At 42.2% G+C, this 24,984-nt stretch overlaps 2 protein-coding genes across 3 annotated transcripts; both read right to left on the reverse strand.

Annotated features, from left to right (window-relative positions):
- Window positions 1-1,262: 1,262 nt before the first annotated feature.
- On the reverse strand, window positions 1,263-10,538 carry ubl3b (ubiquitin-like 3b). The gene is made up of 5 exons (XM_031586938.2): window positions 9,379-10,538; window positions 5,695-5,803; window positions 4,666-4,752; window positions 4,205-4,282; window positions 1,263-2,311 (listed from the first exon to the last, which is right to left on the reverse strand). Exons 1-5 carry the CDS (start codon window positions 9,403-9,405, stop codon window positions 2,259-2,261), a joined length of 354 nt encoding a protein of 117 aa, XP_031442798.1. The 5' UTR covers window positions 9,406-10,538; the 3' UTR covers window positions 1,263-2,258.
- A 264-nt stretch (window positions 10,539-10,802) lies between these two features.
- Window positions 10,803-21,030, reverse strand: slc7a3b (solute carrier family 7 member 3b). 2 transcript variants are annotated; one of them, XM_012841054.3, is made up of 12 exons: window positions 20,883-21,030; window positions 17,092-17,506; window positions 16,603-16,758; window positions 16,166-16,337; window positions 15,725-15,846; window positions 15,406-15,628; window positions 15,116-15,255; window positions 14,435-14,537; window positions 14,035-14,246; window positions 13,711-13,877; window positions 13,429-13,537; window positions 10,803-13,310 (listed from the first exon to the last, which is right to left on the reverse strand). In XM_012841054.3, the coding sequence occupies exons 2-12, from the start codon at window positions 17,453-17,455 to the stop codon at window positions 13,183-13,185; spliced, it is 1,896 nt and encodes a 631-aa protein (XP_012696508.1). In that variant the 5' UTR covers window positions 17,456-17,506; window positions 20,883-21,030; the 3' UTR covers window positions 10,803-13,182. The 2 variants fall into 2 exon arrangements, with proteins under 2 accessions (XP_012696508.1, XP_031442797.1); XM_031586937.2 differs by lacking the exon at window positions 20,883-21,030 and adding an exon at window positions 19,694-19,983.
- Window positions 21,031-24,984: the final 3,954 nt, after the last annotated feature.

Genomic DNA, 24,984 nt, shown 5'->3' on the forward strand with positions numbered 1-24,984 from the left:
CGGAGTGGAACATTAAACTTTCCATCGTAGCAATAACAAACAAAAGGCAACACCTGTAAAAAAAGAATATCTGTGGTCCCCAGCTTGAGGCACAGAAAGGAAAAACAAAGAGAAAAAACACACATACGAAAATTACATTATCTGGAAAGATGTTTTATTAATTTATAATACAAGCTTTAAGCAGAACTTTTGTTTAATCATTTGAAGCTAAATTTCAGGGTGGTGACTGAGGTTAACAGACTGTCACTGAAGAGGGGTCACTCAGAGGAGGAACTCAAGCCGTTTCCAAGGAAACCACGGTCACCCATGACTGATTTGCTCTCCTGCTTCATCTGCACCATTCCTTCCAAAACATTCACACACACACACACACAAATCACTCTCTCACACACACACACACACACAAATCACTCTCTCGCCATCACACACACACACACACACACTCTCTCTCTCTCGCCATCACACACACACACACACACACAAATCACTCTCGCCATCACACACACACACTCTCGCTCTCTCGCCATCATACACACACACATACAAATATATCCCTCAGGACTATGATCTCATTCAATTAACATCAGTAAGCCATTTTTTTGAAAGTGTAGCAATACAATGCAATACCAATATGTATTAAAAGATTTCCTTTTTAAAGACCTTCTATCATTAATATTTATTTCCACAATCAAGAACAAAGGATAATAATAATAAAGTGAAATCCAACCACCTGGAGCTCCTCCGACCCATGGCTCCTTGGGGTTGAGAGGACGTGTAGTGGAGCTGACCCTTTTCAACAAAAACAAAAAAAAAAAGAGGGGGGGGGGGGACAGGACAGTGGGTACACAAAGCCTGATCACACACCCCCAACCCCCTCAGGCCTCCTCCTAGTCAACCCAGCGTCTCCTAATGCATCCCTGACTCCTCTGACTCCTCATGAGACTGCGACTGCCCCAAGGGGCCTCTGCCCGCCAGACAGACGTCTCGTCTGCGCGCACGAGGCGGCGGCAAATATCAGACAAAATGGCAGCGCATTATCAAGACTGGGACGAGCGAGGACTCGTTTCTTTTTTTTTTTTTTTTTGCATCCCGGCAGTTGATTCATGCAACCACACATCTTCACTGCACTTCACGAAAGGAAATCCTGGGGTTCAAGGCCAGAAATTGCATACAAACACAACCACACACACACACACACACACACACCAAAGTGATAAAACACTTATAAGACCAGGCCATGCATCGGTGTTGACACGGTCATATGCACCAACGCCATCTCTTAGTTTATTTATTCGAAGCAAGACCCTCGGCACTTCTCTTCTGCACTTGGTCCAAATCCAGAAAAAAAAAATCCCACTCATAACATATCAGTCAATCGATCATTTCCACTGCAAACAAGTGCCCTTCAGAAGGTACTAAGTTACACCTACAGGCAGATTCATATTTGGAGGGAAAGGGTGCTGTGACACATGGCACTTCCTAACAGGCGAGTCTAGAACATCAGACTGGGTGTGGGGGGGGGGGAGGTTATGTTGTGAGATTAAGACCATTATAAACACACAGAATAAATTCCCCACAGAGCCCCGAGACAAGTACAGTCCAAGGTCTCTCACTACAGACCACACACACACACACACACACACACACACACACGCACGCACGCACATGCAAACACACGCTTCCTTTGACAGTCAGAAGCGTGATCTGCAGAGCCCCAGTCCGTGGGCCATCACAGAAGAAGAAGAAAGAGGCTTCTCCATGAGGGAGGAGGGAGGCATTCTTGTCCTTGAGCTGGGAACATCGGGAGCAGAGTCGACTTCCTTTGGATGCAGAGCTGTTCCTGCTCGGCCGTCTCCTCTCCTCTCCTCTCCTCTCCCGTCACCTCATGGAGGGGCCTCAAGTTGGCAGCATTCTGTACATTTTTTTTCTTCCTCCTCAAACAGTTTTGAGTAAAATCCGATGCGAATTTTGGCAACAACACAACATTTCTGATATTAACACTTGGCACAAAAAGGAAAGAAAAGAAAAAGAAAAAAAAGTGTGTAAGAACTAGGCGAGGATCCAGTCCATTCAGCTGAAAGTTCTCAGGCAAAGATCACCTCAAAGACACACAATGGGTGGACAGACAGACAGACAGACAGACAGACAGACCTAAGTGGGGGGGCGAGGACTGAAATGGATAGGGAAGGGATTAAGGATGTGGTTATAGTTGGGCCCCGTCTTTACTTCGATCATTTCTTTATGTTCTTCTTTTCTTTTCACAACAATAGGCAGCAGCTGCTCTCTGGAGTCTTCTCGCGGTTCCTCTGGCCTGAGGAGGAAGTGGAGAAATGCCACATATCAGTCATGGGCCAGAAAAAAAAAATGATTACAAGCATTCCATAAGGGTTCACACTGAAAATGTACACGCGAGCTTAACCCTTAACTGTTTAAACATTCATTGAGAAAAGAGAACATATTTGTTGAAGACACGCAAGGTGTGCATTCTACTTTTGGGCTGCAACACGCCTCGTCCCCTGCGGTGGCTTAATCTTGGGGCGACCACACATTCAGCTGGGAGCCCCAGATAGGAGGAGAGAGTGAGGTGCACCAGTGATCTCATTGCTTAACAGCTGATAGGGCAAAGCTGCTAGTCTACCTACAATTTTGAGCACATATGAAGTCCTTACAGGCAAGCCTCCCCACTCGGAGCAGCTAATGTGTGCAAACAAGATCAGGCGCGTATCTAAATGAATGGGGGAGAGACTCATGTTTCCACACAGAATGCTCAAACAGACCTAAAAAGTACATAGCTGCAATTACCGTTTCATTCTGACCAACGGCATAAACAGCGTTTCAATAGTCACACTAAAAAGACTTTATTTTTTCAGATTGATTTGCTTACTGCTGCAAAGAAACAGAAAGTTCAGGTGATGCGAAACGTTAGTTATGCCTTTTTCCGACACTCTGATTGGCTCTTTAGAAATACAGGGCAGGAATTCCAGTGACAGATCCGCCATCTTTTGTGTTACAGACCCCCCATTAATTCCCCCCCTCTCCGTTTTGTCTCATCACTATAATTCCAAAGGGAGGCGACTAACGGTTTACTGCAGACAGTTGATTATTAACATTTTTTTTTTTTTAAATCATGGGGCATGCCATAGTCTCCCATTTAATTTAAACATCCAGAGTAGTGAAGTTTCTCACGGAGCTAGAAGCTAAAGCTGAGAAATACCTCAGCAGCACCCATCCATTTCCAAGTGCACACACAGGGCTCAGTCAAATCAAACTCTGCCTCAATGAGAACTTGGCCCCAATTCTCAGCCTCGTTTTGCAATCTCATTTTCGAACTAAACCTGATAGGGCTCATTACATTTACATTTACATTTAGTCATTTAGCAGACGCTTTTATCCAAAGCGACTTACATATGTGCGACTTACAATGTATACACATTTTACATTTTACATTTACACTGATGGCACACTACACATCAGGAGCAATTAGGGGTTCAGTGTCTTGCTCAAGGACGCTTCGACAGGGAATCGAACTAGCAACCTTCTGATTACTAAACGACTTCTCTACCACTGTACCACTGTCGCCCCGGACATTATTACAAAACTAATATGGGCCATACGACACCATTTATGAGGTGAGTGGGCTTTCAATGATTGTTTTAGGACCTTGCATTTAACAATGGCCACGTGACTAAAGCTGAACAGGAGTGTGTGTCCTTTTGGGGCATCTTATGAGTTACAGCACCAACAAGAAGAATGCTGTTCTGTATTGGTATCAAAATGTTGTGCAGAGACTTAAGTCTTATTCAAACGCAAAATACATTTCTCAAATAATGCTAGCCCCGTTAGTTCTGACTACTGGCCTCAAGATTCTTGAACACAAGACTAACACATCTTGACATTACTTGAAGCGTCTCCACGTAAACAGGGTCTTGGAATATTTCAATGAAAGTCTCTTGGTATCCATGCCGATAAAGCCAGAGCACTCCAACTATTCACTAACACTTGAAGAAAAGAACAACAAAGAGGGAGAACTCAGTGAACTGGCTGTTCTTGCGCTCGAGAAGTTGGAACTAATCAATGTCTGGCAGCCAGCGATACATCCAAGCTGCTGTTGAGAGAAAAGTGAGGGAGAGAAAGATGGATGGATTTGAACCCTTCTGGAGGGGAGAGCTGAGGCGGTTGCCTGGAGGAGTTGCTGGCGGCTTACCATGGGAGTTGGGCTCTGGTAGGGTCTCTCTGGCAACCAAGTGCATGACAGTTATCCTGCCAGGGGGCAACTTCAGAGCTGTCCAACAGAAAGAGGGAACATTTTTATTGGTCACAACACTTGGATAGTTGTGGATATTTTCACTACTACGCACAGCTGGCATCAAATTCGTCAATTATATTTCTGAGGCAACCAAAAATAACAGTATTAGCTTGACCTCACTGCCCAAGGCGTGAGCCATTTCTCAAAAACACTCAGGATTATAACTCAAACCGCCGTTCTGCCTTGCCTCTGTCTTTAAAAGGCACCGCTGCCTATAAGTCATGAACGTATGTGCGGGAGGGTGAATTCACAACGTGCTCAGGAGCATGTATGGTGGAGTCCGGTTGTGACACTGCGTTTGAGTGATCGGTGCGAGTGTGTGTTGAGTGGGCAGCGATGGCGGTTAGACGGGTGCTCACCTCCAAGTGTGACGTTCCCGTGCAGGAAGCGACCCTGGAAGATGAGGCGCAGGATGCCAGGGCTGCTCACCTGTTCCTCCTCCCAACCTGAAGAGGGAAGGAGAGAGAGAGAGAGAGAGAGAGAGAGAGAGAGAGAGAGAGAGAGAGAGAGAGAGAGAGAGAGAGAGAGAGAGACCATGAGTATCTAGGAATTGCTATGCTGAAAGCAACTGAACTGACTTCACCATTGGAGCACGTTTTTAGGCATTAGGTAAGGTTAACAGGGTCATGACCAACGTACAGACTGCTGGAGTGGTGCTGTAGACAATCAGGCTGGAGGTTTTGGTGGGTTAGGGAGAGAGAGAGCTTTTAGAGGTGGGTAACAAACTCATCATACTTACAGAGGGACAGAGGAACTCTGACATGACAGTAGTGCATATGAAATGTTTATGCCATGAAATGTCACAATTTGATTTGTTTGTGTAATGAAAATCTTTGATTTTCGACTTTCAGTTTCACAGGTATTTAGAATAAGTACGTAGGGGTTTAATAGAATCGCTAGCTACACTGTGCGAGAGATGAAACTCATCACTGTAACTGTTGTTGTTATGACTCATTCATTCTGTGGGCCATCTGTGCTTCCAAGTCATGTCGCTAAATGTCCTGTGAATGTATACATCACCAGCTTCTGGTACTTACAATCTGCCAGATTAGAATTTGCATGTATAAACACACAAGAGTTGTATATTTTCTAATTTTCAAGCCAGTGCAATCAATATTTGGCATCTTTACCCAATTACTTTTGGCTTCTTCAAACCGGGCTGTGGCTAGACTCATACAATATGCCAATACAGCCACATGCACAGTCCATACAGAAACATAGGCGTGCTTACAGATTTCAAAGCACATCAAGTTTATGTCAGTACATCAGCAGCACTGACAGCTACTGAAAAAGAAGAAGTGGGTGGTCAAGCATTAGTAACATACATTGCATCGTCATGTGACAGGCAATGACAGCACTACTCTATCGTGAGCACAAGCAACACTCACCTGCAGGCCAGTTCTCAAAGACATGGCCGGCGATGTCGGTGGCCGAGTCGTTGGGGGAGAAGGTGAAGTCCTGTGTTTTTCCACTGACCAGTATGAGCCGGAGGTTCACCTGCAGACACCAGAGTAAATTCATCAGGCGGAATTCTATCCATGAGAAGGTCCCCACCAAAAATCCCCCCAAAAAATCCTTGAGGCCTTGAGGCCGCCTTAAGCCAGAGACACCAAACCGACATCAACTAGTGGTGACGAAGGCGGTCTGTTGTGTCATTTACATTTAGTCATTTAGCAGACGCTTTTGTCCATAGCGACGTACAAGGGAGAGAACAGTCAAGCTACGAGCAATAGAGACCTAGTGTAACAATAAATACTACTTTACATAAGAAACAGAAAAACTAAATAGAAAAGAAAAATAAGAAGTGCAGGAATGTAACTGCTGTAAGTGCAAGTTAAGCACTAGTCGTCTCACATTGCCTGTGTCTGGGCCAAAAACTTGCACTTGAACACACCGCAAAGACTACAGCCAACGGCCAAATAGCACATACATTCTGCACCTTTGTGTGAGGAAATAACTCCATACCAAACCATAAACACAGCAGCATTTGCTTACCATTTTCGCACCACTCTCGCTCACCACAGACAGTTTCGTAATTTGGCTACTTCTAATCGAGAATATGACTGATAAGAAGTTGGAAGTGGCATTGGCAGTCAGCCCTTGGTCTTTTGGTTGTGGAAAAAGAAAGGAGAAACTGCACTAAATGGGTGCAATCATGGATAGGCTTACTACAGCGACAGGCTCAAGGGGCTGTCTTGAACCTGTGTCGAGAGCTGGAGATAAATGAAACCTCCGATTCAAAAAAGGATTGCCGAACAGCCAATCAGAGTGATCTCTCTCTCACCGACAGGCTCCGCTACCGATTCAACATGCTCAATCGGCTGAAAAGCCACCAACTGGGGTCTGACTAGTGGCAATGGTGCGGGACATCACAAACACCATGGTCTCAGACGCTCACATCAGTGGTGTGCCACTGGCTTCAGGCAAAGACGAGAGAAGAAAAAGAACCAAAACACACACACAGTCTTCCCCTTTCCTTGCATGATGCCTAATGACTGCGCATGCCTTGCTAATTGGATGTTTTTTTTTTTTTTACACCATTCATGGATCTGTAACTGGGCTTTCCTAATTCATGGAAGGGTTCCGGTCAAAAGGGCCCATCTTGTCGGAGGGGGGAGAGAAGAGTGGTGGCCGACATCTGTCAAACTCAAAAGTGAGCCGTTGGCCTAATGCGATAACCACAGGTGTCCCAGACAGTTCTGGAGCACGTTATTAAATTTGCATGGCCTGTGCATACCCCAAGCAGGGGGGCTTCTCTGAGAGAGAGGGGGGGGGGCTTCATCAGAGGGGTTACCACTGATCAAAAGACATGGCTTGAGAGGATCCTCCCTCCTGTCTGTAGTCAGGGTGTGGTAATCGTTCAGAAAGTTAATTAAATGCAAAAGCTTGTAAAGCCAGTGTTACTTGCTCTATCATTAGGTCACGGGTTGCTGCACGGTCACAAGATGGCAGAATGAGAGGTGCTCAAGAACTACTGACCCTCTCTGCAATGCAGACATACAGATCATCTGCACAGGTCTGTATACTTCATGCCAGGTAGTTACCAGCTCCTAAATGTTTACTTTCACAGTAGAAACACAGTGCTCACCCTTTTGGCCATAGGCATCGATGTGCCACATAGTTTCTCCCCCCCCCCCTCATAAAAATGATCAAGGCCTACATGTCTCTACTTCTAATGAGGTTTAAGAATGAAGTCATGTAAAACCAGGGCATGACTGGCATCTGGCTGAGAATAAATACAAGTCTTTAAAATCAGACGGAAAGAGTGGAGCAAAAACTAAAAAGGTTGGCAGCTGCTACTGGCTAAGGATTATACCCAAAGCCAAACACATGCAGTATGAAAAAGGAAATTAGTGAATTAATTCAGCAATAATATAAAACCAGAGACACAACTGCACAACTGGTTTGTTATTATCCTAAACAATTATCTTCATTCATGAGAAACATGCAGCAAGTTCCATTTGATTGAGTAGGCAATTTTTTTTGGTTTACGCTATCTTTGCATTTGAGATTTACACGACAATGTGGAGAAATAACTGAGGAAGAATATGCTCAAAGATACCACTAGGCTATATTACCTTCCCACATCAAGACACACACAAACACACACACACACACACACACAAACATCTATATATGTCTATGCACGAACACACTCCCTCTCTCTCATCCTTGTGATTCACTTCCTCTTGGTGGAGCCAGACGCATGCCTGACCAGCAGGGAGTACAGGCTTGCCCTGCGCCCAGCTGGGTCTGGCAGCTCAGGTCATGACCCCCCCCCCCCCCCCCCCCCCCACCCCCGGTGAAAGGGAAAGGGACTCCCCTGCACAGCCAGCCTGCTCATAAGATTCAAAGTGACACTACTCCTGACATTCTCTGACACCAAACACCCCACACATCTTGGCATGAACCCCTCACCCTCCATGATGTGGCCTACATTCACAACCTCTTAACACCGCTAACAGAGGTTAAATAAATATAGCTTTTGACTCTGGAACAGAGGAGAAAGGAGTTGTTTGGGTGGGACAACTGGCTGGAAGAAAGACGGGTGCTCATTTCAGACACACGTCTGAGATGTTCTGAGACAGGCTCTCACAAAGGACGGAGAACAAAGAGGCTGCAGCATGAACTGTGACATCAGGGCAACAGCCTGTTTACAAACACTAAGCCGTTCATGCACAGAGTTGAGGAGACATGCGTGCCCAGACCTTTCCCCACCCCACCCCACCCCACCCTACAACACTCCAGGGCTTGTGTTTGAACCAGTGTGGAGCGATGTGGATCTGACATCATTACGGTCATCACCCTTTGTTTCCCACTCCCAACCCACACACTGATAAACAAACCCACAACAACTAAATCTGCCATGTTGCCCCTAGCAACAGGACAATAACAACCCCTCCCCATTTGACTATCCTCTTAACTTCTTAAATTCAGAGCCAAATGCATGCTAAGCTCATCAAAAACAAATAATTACATTTTCAAAATGAGCAGATAGCGATAAATACAATTCACAGACTTTCAGCTCCAACTGAACTACTGATATAAAGGGCCCTACCTATTTTAACAAATGCATCATTTTAGGTGAATATCACATTATTCAGAAACTTTACAAACCACTCAACACTAAAATTGAAATTGTACTGTACAAAACTAAATAACATTCCTTGGATGTATCCCACTGACAGTGGGCAGCATTCTCAGAGGACATTCTAACTGACGTGTCTATTGACTATCAGCTTTATGACCTTTCCTGTCATTTGTTGCCTCTGCTTCTGAAAGAACCATGCATTGTTACAAAATAAAGTATTATCTATGGGTGATGCTTATTTCTAAACAAGAGGCATGGCCTGTATATGTACACATGGACCCTCCTCCCGTTCAACATATATTCACTCACACACACACACACACACACACACACACACACACACACACACACACACACGCCCCTAACCTCCATTCTGAGTGGGACCATAGGAGGACAACATGCAACGTTATCTAGCGTATCCGTGTCAAACACATGGGATTAGTAATATTTACATTGGTTAAAATCTCAGAGCTGCACTCACCGTGTCGGGGTCTCTTTGAGTTGTCATGGCTGTGAGCAGAGGTGGAAAGCAGACAGGATGTGGTGATGCGTCGGTGGTGAAGGGGGGCAAACCCTTGGCACAAAGAGCCTGTGTGCGCTTCAGTGCTTCTTACCCCCCAACCCTTTTCTGCTACCCACTGCCTGGCACCAATTCAAGACTACTACCTCAACACACTAGCCAGTACTTCAGACAAACGCGTACAACTCTTGATCCTGTACTGACACTGAAGTGCAACAGCTGACGAATGTGATTTTAAGGCCAGTGACTAACACACATAAACAATATCCGGCAGTACGCCCGTTAGTTAAGGTGTTAACTGAATTATCCCTCGACATAAAGCGTTCATTCGAATGTTTATTATCTAAAACGGTGTACGATTAATGAGTACAACACTCTCAATTTTAAGCCAGATAACTAACGTTACTGCTTGTTAGCTATTTGGTTGAAATTGTTGACAGAAGTTCAACGGCTGTTTGGATGCATTTAACGTTAGAGAGCAGGCTAGCTATTTTAACCAAGAGTAAACATAACAATGTCAATGAAAACCTATAAGGTGTCAGTAATCCACAACCACCCGTAAAAGCACGCTTACCTGACAGCAAAATTCACGCTCTGGTGCTGATTAGCAAGCTAGCAAAAGCTGAAGGGGTTGCTAACTTTAGCTATGTTAAGCTCGCACAGTGCCTGTTCTGCTGGTAGCTAACCAAACAGCTAATGTTAACCATCAGTGAATCGTGCCGCAACACTATGCTAATCCATTTTGAAGAAGGGCACAGTGCAAAAACACATTCTGTAACATTAGTAAGTATCGGATGCGCGATAAGGTCAACCTCCAAAGAAGACGGACAGAAAAAAATAGCTGGGAGCAGTAAGCTAGCCAGCTAACATTAGTTTCGCTGAGACTGCGGCACAAAAAGAGGAACCGAAACAGAGATATACAAACACGACCAGCTAATGCAATCGGCGCCTTGTCCCCACTTATATAAACAATGTCACATTATCATAACAATGTAACTAGTACGAATACACGCTATCGTAAAACTGGGTTTCTACCCATCGTTTGGGTTAATCTTTTCCACTAAAAAAAATATCGGATTGATGGCAGCGAATTTAAAGACACCGGAAATCAGCTGGCAATGCACACAGGAAACGCGGTTGTAAGGGCTTCGGGAGTTGAAGTTTTTCCATCAGGCCCCCATTTTGTCAGAGGGAGGGAAAATATGACAGCGTTTTCTTGAGATTATATATATATTTGGTGCACAAACATGTGCAAATTATATTTTATTCGAAACACAAGGCTCAAATGTGCCTACTATTGTCAGCTAGGGCAGTGTGACAACTCTACTTTTACCATCAATTGTTGAAAACACACAATACCAGAAAATAGAGACTCAAGCCGGACAGAATTTGTGAAAACACCTTTACTAAAGAAAAAAACGTCCATCTATATACAACTTATTTTCTACATTTTACACATATTTACAAATTACAGAGTTAACGGATTTGTACCCAAATGCAACAGTAAGCTTAATATTGTTAGTGTTTCCAAATGTAACAGAAAACAAAGCTAAATGTTAGAGGGCTAACAGGTGTTATATAGGCCTACATATACTTGAGCTGTACCAGGGTAACACTTGTGAAGTGGGTAGAAGACCTTCATAATGTCATTGTGTTCAACACAAAATGACCACATCAGATTACCCAGGTAAAAAAAAAATTAAAATTAAAACAGAGTGTAAACATTTACTGTACAATCAACCAGTTCACTGACAACCGCTTATACATAAACTGAGACAAATGTAATACATTAAATCAGTTTACAAGTCAGAACTTAATTGTAAGGGTTTAAAAATGTAATGCCATAATACTGTGGTCCTTAATAACATCCAAAACTTAATTGGACTACCGTAATGAAAGCCAAGAAGTCGGTTACAGTTAGTTACAATATCTCCATGTATTTGTGTCCAGAGCATAGTCTAATTTCCAATTTCTTTTTTAACAAAGATTAGTAATTAGAAACACAATGGTAACAGACAATTCCATACACAAAACCATACCAAAGTTCACCAAGAGTTGAAATAAACCTGTGGTCAACCTTGTTGTAACAAACATTGTTCAAAGTAAACCCTACCAGGTATGAGCTGTAAACCAATAAGAAACAGGCACAGTGTGACAAGGCTTGTGGTTATATATTGGGCTTCAAGATGATTACCAAAAAAACTAAAAAGTTTAAAAGTTATTTTGACAAATGCTGACAAAGCTAAAGCTTTCGTATTTCATTAGGTCAGAAAAAAAAAAAAAAAAAAAATGCCCAACATAAGAAGTAACAATTAGTTTAAAAAAAGGAAAAAAATATATATATACATTAAAGTTCATGAATACCCAGAAACCTGCAGTGTTATACTGTTTAAATGTATGTCGTTCTCCTGTACAAACACAGACATATATACAACCATAACATAGATCAACTATTTTTGATTAGACATAAATCATAGTATAAAAAAATACTTGTCAACGGAGCAGCAGCATGAATTTTAAATTCACATAGCAAATTAACAATTTAAAACCGATCAAGGGGCAATTTGAAAGGACAAGCATTCTTCAAAAATTCATTCTTAATAACCAGATTTTACCATACATAAATATCAATGTATTTAACAAAAATATACATGCATGTATCTATATAAATATTCAAATAATAGTAATAAATTGATGATTGTTCTGAAATCTTGCCAAAAATAAATATAGTCCTCTCTAAGAGAAATTATGACCCATCTGTGGTCAGGAAAGTCAAGTGTTTAACTTGTTAGGTTGGTTTCACAAACAGGGATTGTGGATCAGATTATAAAATGAGATTCAGTCCATGTCTGTGAAATCAGCCTGTGTTCAAGCCTCTTTTTGTGCAGAGAATACTGGGTGTGCGCCCTCCCCTCTCATTTAGCACAATCCAGATACAAAATAAAGATTGCCATTCATGACGAAGTCGATAAAAAAAAAAGGCAGCATGTAAATATGCCTATGGGGAAAGCAGTCCTGGAAAAGCAGTGTTGCTAGATAACGGCTATTACAACAAATCGCCAAGGCATTGCTCATCAATGCAATTAATCCCTGATTAATCAGTGACTAATCATAGATAACAGCAAACCAAAAAAAAAGTGAAATAAAATAAATAATAATACAATGCCAAACAGTAAAGATGGGAAAACACACCCTGTCACTCCCCTAACAATTTAGTGGCATCATATGTGGGATATGCATGGGACCTAATGGGTTCCACAACTGCTTAAGGAGGCTGAAAGCAACAAAACTGTGGCCAATTACAAACCATTATCAGGTAACTTTTGATACCAGATACATATCTTTTGTCACATCTTCAGAGAACCCATGCTATGCACAAGAAGTCTCAGATACAGATAGACTCCCATCTGTACGATCATTTGTACCGTCTCTAACATCAGCGAGTTGTATTTGCTCCCAATATCTGATGTAGAAACTGTAAACCAAGGTAACTGACCTCCATGGAACAGAATTGATATCTTCAAAATAATTCATAAAAATGGTAAAGGAAAAAAAATAAAAAAAACATTTTGATTGGGCCTTTTGATTTTTACAACGACTGTCAGACAAATTGACAAATATAAACAAAGATAAAAAGGCATTACATTACAAGTATGTATGTATCAAATTAAAGAGAACTGGTAATAGTGTGAACCTACACAATCACCTCCTTCACACAGCAAAACGTGATGTGTACGTTTTATTCAACTCTACCAAAACTCCTGCCTAAGGAGTCATGGCCTCTGCATCGCTCTCATATTTATTTGAGAGAATTGGGTTCTTCTTCGCGTTATTTGCGTTATTTGCGCCCTCTGAACTGTTCCGCATTCCATAGCCAAAATAAATCAAGAAACCTGTAAGAGAGCATGCGAGAGGTTAAGGATTATACCATTTCATTCACTCCTCATATAGTCTTCAATATATCCTTACAGAATGGTTATGTGGGGAAAAGTGAGGAGTAGCTCTACTTACCAATTGCCATCCACACTGCAAAACGAGCCCAGGTAGGTCCATCCAGCTGCATCATGAGGTAGACATTGACAAAAATACTGACCAGTGGTAAAATGGGGAGAAGGGGTACCTAGGGTTAACAGGGGAAAACAGATTAATCGGAAAGTCCATTCAAAGTAATGCATCACAGCAGAGTATGCGAACAACAAGTTGATCAGGTGGTAAGAGAACCCGTAGTGAATGGTGTCAGACAGTAATGAAATGACTGGAGTTAAAATAAATGAAATGGACACAAGCTCTGACCTTGAAGTTGAGCGATTCGTTGCTCTGGGGCTGCCTCCAGATGATCACCACACAGATGACAGAGAGGATGGTCAACACCAGTAGTGGAATCAAGTACATCAGCTCACCCTCGATAACCTCATCTCCCTTCAGAGCCAACACTATGCACATCAGTGTGTACAAAGTAGCTGCACCGTGAGAGAGAGAGAGAGAGAGAGAGAGAGAGAGAGAGAGAGAGACCATGAGTATCTAGGAATTGTTATGCTGAAATTACTGCACTAGACATTCTCATTGGAACAGGTTCTTAGGCATTAGGTAAGGTTAACAGGGCCATGACCAACGTACAGACTGCTGCGGTGGTGACGTAGACGATCAGGCCGGAGGTGTTGGTGGGCTGTTCACAGCTAGGGAAGATCAAGAGCTTCATGCTGAATCGATTCTTCAGAGGTTTGCACTCATCCCCACCATCCCCGTCCGCCATATCAGACGTCTCCAGACTCTGCAGCTCCATCATTTTCGGGTCATTGGTGTCCGCAGTGAGACTCCCCGGCTGATAGCTGCAGTCACAACAGTCCCAAAATGAGCACACACACACACATCAAAGCACATGCAGTCAAAACATAGTCACGGAAACGCATAACAATGGGAAAAGCATATGTCCACATAAAACAATGCATAAAAGCTTTCCCCTTTCCCCTTTCAACCACAGCAGCAGTCTTCCGCTCATGTTTAATTTTGCACTCACCGGAGGATGAGAACACACACAGCCACCAACGTGTAAGCAAGCAAAGTTCCGATTGACATCAGGTCCACCAGGGCGGCCAAGTCAAAGAGAAAGGCCATCAGAGCTATGGGGAAAAAAACATTGATTGTTTGTTGATTCAACTTTGTTAGGACAACATTCTACATTTACATTTATTTATTTATTTAGCAGACTCTTTTATCCAAAGCGACGTACAAAGGAGAGAACAATCAAGCTACGAGCAAAAGAGACCTACTGCAACAATAAATACTACTTTCTTTAGAATAAGAAACAAAAAAAGTACAAGAATGTAACTAGTGTATGTGCAAATTCCGTACTAGTTAGAGGATATAGCATTAGAGGAAAGATAAGGAGAGGTAGAGGAAGTGCAAGTTAGGAAAGGAGGTGCTTTCTGAAGAGTTGGGTCTTCAAGAGCTCCTTAAAAGGTAGAGAGGGTGCAATTCACAGTGCAATTACAGTTACACAGACCAGAAGAACGTGGCCTGGCTTGGAAACAAGCGTTTTCTCCAATCATCAACCAAATGATCCACTAATGACACACATTCTACTGCAACGCTGGAGACAGGCATCGGTGGCAAACACAAGCGCTCACCCTGCTCTGGTTCAAGTGATTAAAAGGTTCCACACCGGGCTGCCTGATTGTCGGCACATGTGTGAGTTTACCTGCCACAATCCCAGACGCTATGGTGGCAATCACAGGTGTCTTGGTCTTCTTGTGCATGCGAGAGAGGAAGCGGAACAGCAGCCCATCCTCCGCCATGGCGTAGATCACACGCGGCATAGGAAACATGGAGCCCAGCAAACTACACAGAGGAACACCAAAGCCATTGAGTTACAACTTCTTCAACATTAGTCACATTCCGAATATTATGACTTGACCTCGTCTAGGACAGTGTGTAATGGGGAGACTTGTACTGTGTGTTAAGAGATGGAAACAAATGCTATGCCTTCACCTTGTGGAGAGCGCACAGAGAGATCCCACCGCTACAATGTAGCGTGCAGGGTCCCAATGCACATGTTTGAAGGCCTCAGGCAAAGGACTGGAGGTGTCAAGCATATAATAGGGCATCATAAGGGTAAGGGCAGCAGACACGCCAAAGTAGGCAACGAAACAGATTAGGAGAGAGGCCACGATTCCGATGGGAATGGAACGCATGGGATTTTTAGCCTCCTCGCCTGAATGGGACAGAAAAAACATTGGGATTAGTTTCAACACACAATCACGTCGCGACACATATTTCTCTTCCCCTTGAAAACCTGGTGGTGACCTACTTGTGGTAGCTATGCAGTCAAAACCCACAAAGGCATAAAAGCAGGTTGCAGCTCCAGAAAGAATTCCTTTGAAGCCAAAAGGAGCAAAACCTCCCGAACCGAACCCCTTTTCAATTTCAGTCCTGGAATAAAACAGCAAAATATGAAGTTTAATTTCTAATATGCAAGGAAATGGCAAGATGAGACACTGAAAGATATTAAGTGTTGTAACTACCAATACCTACTTCCATTATCAACCATTTACTAATACTACATTACTACTAAGCTCAGTTGAAAAAGGTTCTGTGAATTCACAGTGCAATTACAGTTACACAGACCAGAAGAACGTGGTCTGGCATGGAAACAAGCGTTTCCTCCAATCATCAACCAAATGATCCACTAATGACACACATTCTCCTGCAACGCTAGAGACAGGCATCGCTGGCAAACATAAGCGCTCACTCTGTCATGGTTTGGTTCTTGTACTCCAAGTAGTCCTCCTGAGTCAGGTTCCAGTTCTTTGTGTCCCCCTTCGCCAAGCCAGAGATGATGACGAAGCCCAGCACCACCAGGTTGACGCCAGTGAAAATTTTGTTGACCAGAGCTGACTCATTTACACCAAATGCCAGGAGGCCTGTTGCAGAGGGAAAGTGAGAAAATGACAAGTAGCTCATTATCCTCGCTGCAGAAAGAGGTGCAAAAACATTCTGTGTTGCATGATCACCAGTTGTTCCATGCTTTGGCTTACTTTACACACCATAAAAAGCACAGCATCATAGAACAAGGGTCGGCGGGAACCAGAATCAGACATTTAATACTAATAAAGCCTGAAACTAAGCCACAGTTGTATAATTGGATTCTGTTGATGGCTCACAGGAGCAACAACAAGTGGGCCTCACCAGAGAGTAACAAGACTAGGATGAGGGCAAACAAATCTGGGTACTTCGCCAGCGCAGGCACGTTCATCGACATTGACGCCTTGAAAAAAGTAGAGATCTTCTGCTCCACCAAATTATCGAAAGTGGAGCTCCAAGCGCGAGCCACACTTGCGGTCCCTGCAAGAGGATGAGGAGTGCACGGTTAGTGAAACATGAGTGGTTGTCATTTATATCTGTGGGTTGTGTTTAAAGTGTTTACTGGAGATACTCAAATACTAAGGTGTCAAGTGTAATCGCTTCATGTTCCTTAAATATCACTCGAGCTTCACTCTAGTTACTAAAGTGATCCCTCATTTGAGCAGTCTCTGAATCACCCCAATTTAAAAAGCAGGCACTAAACATGATATAGACATTTTTTTTTTTTTAAGTTACATGGTCTTATACATAGGAAATATTTGTTTTAAAATGAAAAACATTCACAGCTTAAGCTGTTTTTATAGCCAAACTCACCTATCACATAGGACAGGATAAGGTTCCAACCAGTGATGAAGGCCCATATCTCTCCAACGGTCACATAACTGTAGAGGTAGGCAGAGCCAGTCTTGGGTACACGAGCACCGAACTCAGCATAGCACAGACCAGCCAGAACGGAGGAGAGAGCAGCAATCAGAAAGCAGAGGACAATGGCAGGACCGGCCTTCTCTCTGGCTACCTCCCCAGCCAGCACATACACACCAGCTCCCAACGTGGATCCTACACCCAGGGCTATGAGGTCTAGTGTGGACAAGCAGCGAGAAAAGCGGGTCTCGTCCTGGTTCGAGTCCATCACCCGCCGACGGATCAATTTTCTTCCAAAGGAGGCCAATTGCTTCATGGTGAGGAGTGCAACGAACGATTTCGGTGCGAGAAATTAAAATGGTCGACTCTGGAAAATAAAAACAACAAGGGTTAGAACATATGTAGAGAAGTCAGATGTGAACTCTCCCCACCTCTCCAACACTTGCTGTTCCCCTTCCCCTTCTGCCACACAACCCTCCCCCATCCCCCTATTCCTATCTCTACCCGGCCGACCTCAAGCAGATGGGTCCCCCCTTATGTGCCGTGGTTCTGCTTAAGGTTTCTTCCTGACTAACAGGGAGCCCCTGCTGCCATTGTGCTTGCACTAAGGGGGTCCAGGCTCTGTAAAGCGCCTTGAGACAATTGTATTGTTATGGCGCTATATAAATAAAATTGAATTTGACTGTTACTTGAAAAAGTTTGGTTTGAAGAGGATTCCATCGCCAGCTTTAACCTTCGATATATCACTCATGTTTCAAAGCAAATGTAATTGACAAAGTAAACAGAGATTGCGTTCCATCTTTGGCCCAAGCATGACCCAATGTAATCAAACACGATTGTGCCAGGTACATTTATGATAGAAAAATGCAAAAGGATATTATCTAAAGACATGAATTTTCACATTTTTCAAGACTACATTTTTGCACAGAAAAAAACTAAATCATGGCATATTGTACAAAATGTGTAACGTGTATTCGTTGTTTTATAATTAGTTCATTTGAGGAGATGTAATTCAATAAACGTAAGAGAGAAGTAACAGAACACACAGATGAAGGCCACTTGACAATAGGACTTAAACTTATTAAAGTTTAATAAAGAGGATAAATGATCCATTTCTCAATACAAAGCAGGCAACCTTGCAACCGATGAGCTACTTACAGGATACAAAGAACAGGTTCATCTGGGTAACAGGGTAAAACAGAAAACAGTGTGGGCTAAACCAGCCAAAAGAGAAAAGTTACTTGATGTGGCATTTAACAACCCGTAGACAGCTTCCTCCATATGGAGAAACTTGAGCAGTCATGCAAGTTTCATCAGGCACAGTCTGAACAGCCAGACACCACCCACACTACAAGAGCACGCAACCATGACTTCTCACAAGAATCGATCCAGTAACACTGTGATGCACAGGACTCTGAGTAAGTTTGTAATCCAACATTCTCTCAGAAATGTGTGTCCTTTAGTGGTTTACACGATAAAGGGCCAGTAAAATAATGAATAGATAACCGTGTTGCAGCAGTACTCAGGCAGCAGTGCCAAATGGCTAAAGGCCATTTTGTTGGCACAAATCCAAACCTCCAAATCTCACAAGGCCAAGGACCAAAAATGCACATACCCGCAGAGAAAGGTTTGGATAAGCAAAATTCGGCTGATACAGGAATCCCTGACACGCAAATATATATTTAACCGAGGCCAGGCCAACTGTGATGACTGCAATTTTTCAAAATCACCAATCACCTTGATACAAGCCCGTTTCAATTTCAGTCCACAATCATTGTTATTGTTCTCTACAGACTAAAGTATCAATCTACTCAGCTGACATGGTATGCTAAAGCAAAGCTGCATGTGGCAGAAGGAAGTTGGGTTGGCCTCCTTAAAGCAGTAAGAGGATAATGTGGTCTGTACTGAATGTAGACCAAAATCATTCAATGCACTTGGTTTGCACAATGATTTAAAATACAACTTCATATTTACTTTTTGGTACGAAAATAGCACCTTTCAATTTTTCTTCATTCTGTTGGTGGCTTGATGAGCCCTTGGAATGTTCAACAGAAATGCAGTGGTTTAAAATGGAGAAAAAAAACAAGTATGGTCATTTCAAACTCGAGAAGACCCACAGTCATGAGAGTTAATAGGGAACAGTAATCTCAGAAACAGAACCTCTTTTCTCCATTAATTGGGCAGACAGATGTAAAACTGGCAAAGCAGAGCTGCAGAGTACGAGTCAAGACAACAGAGCAGAATGCTCAGTTCTCAAACGTTAGAGAATAGCGGTGAGTTGCTATGGCCACCATAACTGGCTTTTTTTCAGTTGGCAGAAGCCAGTATGTTGGAATTCTGTTCATCAGACCTTTGGCATGAAGTGGACATTTTCTGGATGAAAATAGCTTTTGCATCCATATCAACCTTAAGATTCCCAGTTTGGTGACTTGGGCCATAACAGGCAGAGCAATACATTCTTATGTGTTAAAAAAAATCAATGAGATTTGGAATGGGAATCAAATACAGCATTCAGAAAAAGCGTAAACCATTGACTGAATTCGATCGTACGCACTTTTTTCTTGGTTTGATGTGTGATGAGTCACACTGGAGGCTGTCATCAATGACTTCAGAGACTGCAAAATATATTGAGACTCAACAGCAAACTGTGACTTCTTGAAGTAAGACCTGAAGCCGAAGGCTTCCAAAACTGTTCAGACTCAAGAGTATCAGTTACTTCTGCCCATCATAGCGCTGTGTTATGAAGTGGGTTGCATGTTCAAGCCTCTCAATCGCAAAGTGCTTATTTTTGCGCTTAGCTTAGTTATCAATGGTAATACAAACAGCACTTACATCATTCATGCTTATTACATTGGAGAGCATTGTATTATTCGAGTAAAATGACGTGCACACTAACCTGTATTCATCTACTGGGTGAATATTGGTTATTTGGCACTCTCCCTCCAGTCAGCGTGGCTAGCTACTCAGCTAACTACTGACGTCTGGGAGAAGTCACATTCGCCTGCTAAATCCCTGGCTTTATAACATAGTTGCATCACTCTCAGTGGGTAGCATATGTAGCTATAGCTAGCCAGCTAGGGGAAATCTATGCAAACCCATCAACATACTTCAATTGTGAATATGTCGAGGGAACGAGTCATTGCAATATGAACTCTTATGTGAGCGTCGTGGCATTTAGCCACCTACCAGCATTCATTCATCTCCCTAAATCAAAGTAACATATTTGCTCGGCAAGACAAAGCACGTGAAAGGCGGGCAACATGATGTATTCTCCAGTTTTCATCCATGTTAGGCTGATTGAAATTCCCGCTTATATGTATAAAATAAATGCTCAAATGCGATTATTGCATGAAACTGATATAGTTAACAACTCAACGTTACGTGATTTGTCAAAGAATCAGCGGAGCACAGTCTTAGCAGGCAACACGCGCACAAGTTGCATCAGAAATGTTGAGATTAGCCGATGTTACACATCACACCATGCGGACCGATTGCATCAGTTTCGTAGTGAGTTCATCATCACGATTTTAATCTACACCAGGATTTCAACTTCTTAAATGTTACTCAAACACATACATACTTTCAAAATATTGTATCTTAGTTTGACAAGAATAAGGAAAAGCGTATCTGACCCATCTAGTCCATATGGCGCGCTGTCATCATTTCACATTGAATGAATAAACTTAACGTAAACGGTTAAGACCATATTCTTAGTAAATGTTCATATGATAAACACAATTTACCTGTTTTGATGATGACAATCAGATTCCTGACAATACTTCGACAGTTAGCTAAGCGTGCTGACTACACATCGACTTAAGTGTACTAATTGTTGGAGTTGGGAGCGGCTAGGTACAGTCTACACATGCGGAAAGACACTTGATACGCTAAGCGGAAGACCATTTATGGAGCGAGAGGCATGGTTTGTTTTGTTGACGTCTCACTCACGTAAATACCGTGCTGTAATGGAACGAAAAGGAACTCCCACTTTGCGTGTATTTCTTACCCTCTTCCACTTTAACACCCTGACCAATTAGCTTGAAGGTTAGGTGAACTCCCAGATAATTAGTTTAAGCTTATCTTACTGACTTGTGCAGTAATGTGCGTTGAGTTGCCATAGAGGCGTTTACAATCGTAAAGGCTTTTTGAGTTGCATGTTGTATGCTAGCCTATGTTTTTTGTTCCAAAGACATTGCTAATACACGTACACACACACACACACACACACACACACACACACACACAAATATGTGTGTATATTGAACAAAATTCGCAGTCTGTCATGGTTGGTGGTTTCATGAGATTAAATTGCCTGATCTTTGGATGAAGTTTGACGTTTTCCAATACAAAGTACTGATCACAGAGAGAAAATACTTTAATTTGAAATCTGGCTACAAAGAATTACTAAAGTTTAAGAGGGTTGCAAATACCACAACTGGCTCCATGTTGCCAGACGTAGTGTGGACAAGGTTGATTAAAACTGAACAGAATGCCATGGGTCTATCTCAAGGGAATGGATGTTATGACTCTTTTCCCCTCTGGATTTGTTTAATGTCATTTACCAGTGGGCCTGCTTCCTGGCACACCAAGGCTAAATCTCATGAGTCCAATTTCATGGGTAAGCTATGAGCTGGTCCTATCCTTATCACTGTAATTCAGAAACAATGCTCCCTGAGATTCCCCCAACCCTGAATCATTCTTATGGAAGTTGTCCACCACACAATCAACACTGAAATACAGAATCTAGATATCTGGAATCAGGCTATGGTGAACCTGAAAATCTGGTAGAGATCTGGGTTTGACTATGTTCATGACTCACAAATGGCCCTAAACCCTGCAGTAACAGTTGTTTGGATAGCAGTGGGCCACCAGTCTATCATCCACCCACATACCCAGTTGTGCACACGTAATTATCTCTTTATTATTCAAATATTGAAAAATAGTTTAATATGGAGTTAGAATAGTTTCAAAATTCCCAAATAAATGGCATGCGATTCACAAATGTATTTTGTGATTCACAAATTAATGTCACACGATTCACAAATGTATTTCCTGATTCACATATAAATGTCACGCCATTCAAAAATCAAAACGCTGTTACATTTATTTACAGACATGAGCATATACATTGAACTGATAGGAGAAGGTGTGACTTTGAAAAACTTACTGAAATATTTAGTTTGTACAGACGAACGTATTGTGTGGTTTGAAGTTACTGGGTGAAATAAACCCATCTGCTTGGATTCGATTAACCCAGCATTGTTGGTCCAAATTATCCGGTTAAAATAGCAATGTTAACCCATTTGGATGGACTAAGTTGACCCAGCATTGAGTTGGTCTTATTTACCCAGCGGCTGGGTTAAAATGGCAACATATTTTGCTGGGTTAGTCCAATGGTTACTCTACGGTTTAGAATGCCCTCTGCAGCTGCTCTATTTCGAGAAAGCAACCTGCGTGAGATGGCAGGTCGGATGATCGGCCATTCTTTGAAATATTCGTACGTGAAGCATGTTTAATTACATACGACAAGGGGTTTAACAAGATACACACGTTATATTCCTACTTGATGGGCAGCTACCAGACGCCATTGAAACATGGACTCCTCTTTGTGTAATCAGTTGGAAGGACTTTGGTTGTATGCAGATGTCTACTATAGTTAAGTGGCCCACATAACTAAACACTTCGCAGATGTAACGCAGTGTTGTCACATTCCAGCGGTGGGTAAATGCACGTTCGTTAATCTAATACAGCGTTTACATTTGTGAATCTCGTGACATTTATATGTGAATCAGGAAATACATTTGCGTGACATTTATTTGTGCTTTTTGAAACTATTCTAACTCTCTAAACTCCTGCTCCTTATTTATGAGCATCATAGTATCTATCCTCCTGGTCAACGTGTCAAAACACCATCCATACTGTCACCAATAGTATCAAGCTCCTTAAAGTCACACAAATCCAATTTAATGGCTTTCCCTATTCACAACTTTAGCCACCATGAACTCACCTTCTCCAATGATCCCAGCCACCCTCACTCTTTCACCCTCATAACCCATCCTTCACCTTCCTCGCATTTGGCCATAATTAAAGGTTTGTGCAAGAAGACATTTTTATGAAGAGCTCTGTGCCCTTTACCATCATTAACAACCTGTGAAGGATCCGTGTTCTTCCTGCTTGCTGGATCTCCTGGTTGATGAGACATGAGAGTCTGTCAATTGTAGTTACAAATTACAATTACCAATGCACTTTGTTAAACTCTTAATATATATATTTAGCTATTTGTACTGTTTTTAGCTAGTTGTTATTGTGTTATATGTTGTCCCTCGTCACACCAGCAGCGCTCCAAATTTTGTTGTGCAAATACAATGACAATAAAGGGTTTTCTATGCTAAAAACTATCAAATGTTATGATGAAACTGGACCACCCCAAGTTTAGAAAGCCTAGGATTTAAATCTGCTGTGGAGGATTAGTTAATTCATGTAACAGCTTCAGAAAACATGCATGACTCATGGTTGATTGCTGCAAACAGACCATCAATTAAAGAGAATCCTTTGGGCCAAGAAACAGAAGGAGAGTCCCAAGTTTGAGAATTTTGGTTCCACAGTTTTTTTTTTTTGCTGGTTACACTGTTAACAATCCATTTACAATGAATGCCAGACTTAACCAAATTCAATTGAGGTAGTTTATGAGTGGGACCACACAGTGAAGGAAAAGCAGCCAACAAGTGCTCAGAATGTGGGACCTCCTTCAAGACTGTTGCAGGACACTATCCCATGAAGCTGAGACAATTGCCAAGAGTGTGCATTATCAAAGCAGAAGCTAGCTACTTTGAATTGAAAACATATGTTGCTACAAAATTAATATTTGTCATTTAATAGTTTTGATGTCTGAAGTATTAATCTACTATATAGAAAATACTGGAAACAAAGGGAAACCACTGAATTAGAAAGTGTGTCAAACATTTTTTATGTTTGTATGTATGTATAGCTACAGAATGTAAACAAATGACTATTGACATATTAATATATCTAAGTATATATTAATATAGTAATATATTTTAGTACATTTAGTTTATTATAATCCCATCCACTTTTTGGCTGATTCAGTTAATTGCTATTCAGTCTTCTAGCTTCCTGTTCACACTCATATTTATGATGAATAACTACTTTATTACTGACTAATCCAACAGAAATAAGGCCAGCTCAGCATCTGACTTGCAACATTTTGTATCTTTTAGCTCTTGCCAACGAGTAAAAGACAGTTTGAGACAGACTCGGTCTCTTGCTTGGTTACTCTCTTTTTCTCTTCCTTGCTTCCTCCGACATCTTCCTTGGTTTCTTCGTCGTCTCTACAATGATGTCTATACAGAGAATACTGCGCTAGCTTCCTCTTATAGCAAGAAGATAGGTCTAGTTGTTGTTGCGTGAGGTGGTGCCATAAAGCATTACGTAGTTCTCGCAAGAGGTCTCATGTCCTGTCTCCCAAAGTTACGTAGTACAATACCAGGCGTGCTGTGGCGGTGGCACAGACGCCATTGTCAGTATTACAAGTCAGTGTACCACCAAAATAATTTTGAATCTGTTATTTTAAGGTTAAATTGTTACAAACTGTTGCTTTAAACTGTCCTTATCTACCCCTTTCACACTGTTGTCAGTAAAGAACCATTTCAGTCTGTGATAGAAGGCAGTAGTTGCTGTCCAAGTAAACCAAGTTTTAATCATTCTGGTGTAATCCAGAATTGTCACCCATTGACAAATTTAAAGCTTCCATTTTGTGTACGACAAAGTACTACATTTATACATATGAAATGATAGAAATCAAGACAACTCGCTATACTGCTAGAC

Source organism: Clupea harengus, chromosome 20 (assembly GCF_900700415.2).
Source record: "Clupea harengus chromosome 20, Ch_v2.0.2, whole genome shotgun sequence".
Taxonomy (NCBI): Eukaryota; Metazoa; Chordata; class Actinopteri; order Clupeiformes; family Clupeidae; genus Clupea; species Clupea harengus.

Coding starts and splice junctions, on each gene's coding strand:
- ubl3b (XM_031586938.2), bottom strand. CDS start 9,405: ATGACAACTCAAAGAGACCCCGACACG. Junction 4,753..5,694: donor CTTTGAGAACTGGCCTGCAG/GTGAGTGTTGCT, acceptor TTCCCTCTTCAG/GTTGGGAGGAGGAACAGGTG. Junction 4,283..4,665: donor CGGGAACGTCACACTTGGAG/GTGAGCACCCGT, acceptor TCTGTTGGACAG/CTCTGAAGTTGCCCCCTGGC.
- slc7a3b (XM_012841054.3), bottom strand. CDS start 17,455: ATGAAGCAATTGGCCTCCTTTGGAAGAAAATTGATCCGTCGGCGGGTG. Junction 16,759..17,091: donor TATCCTGTCCTATGTGATAG/GTGAGTTTGGCT, acceptor ATCCTCTTGCAG/GGACCGCAAGTGTGGCTCGC. Junction 15,847..16,165: donor AAGAACCAAACCATGACAGA/GTGAGCGCTTAT, acceptor GTTTTATTCCAG/GACTGAAATTGAAAAGGGGT.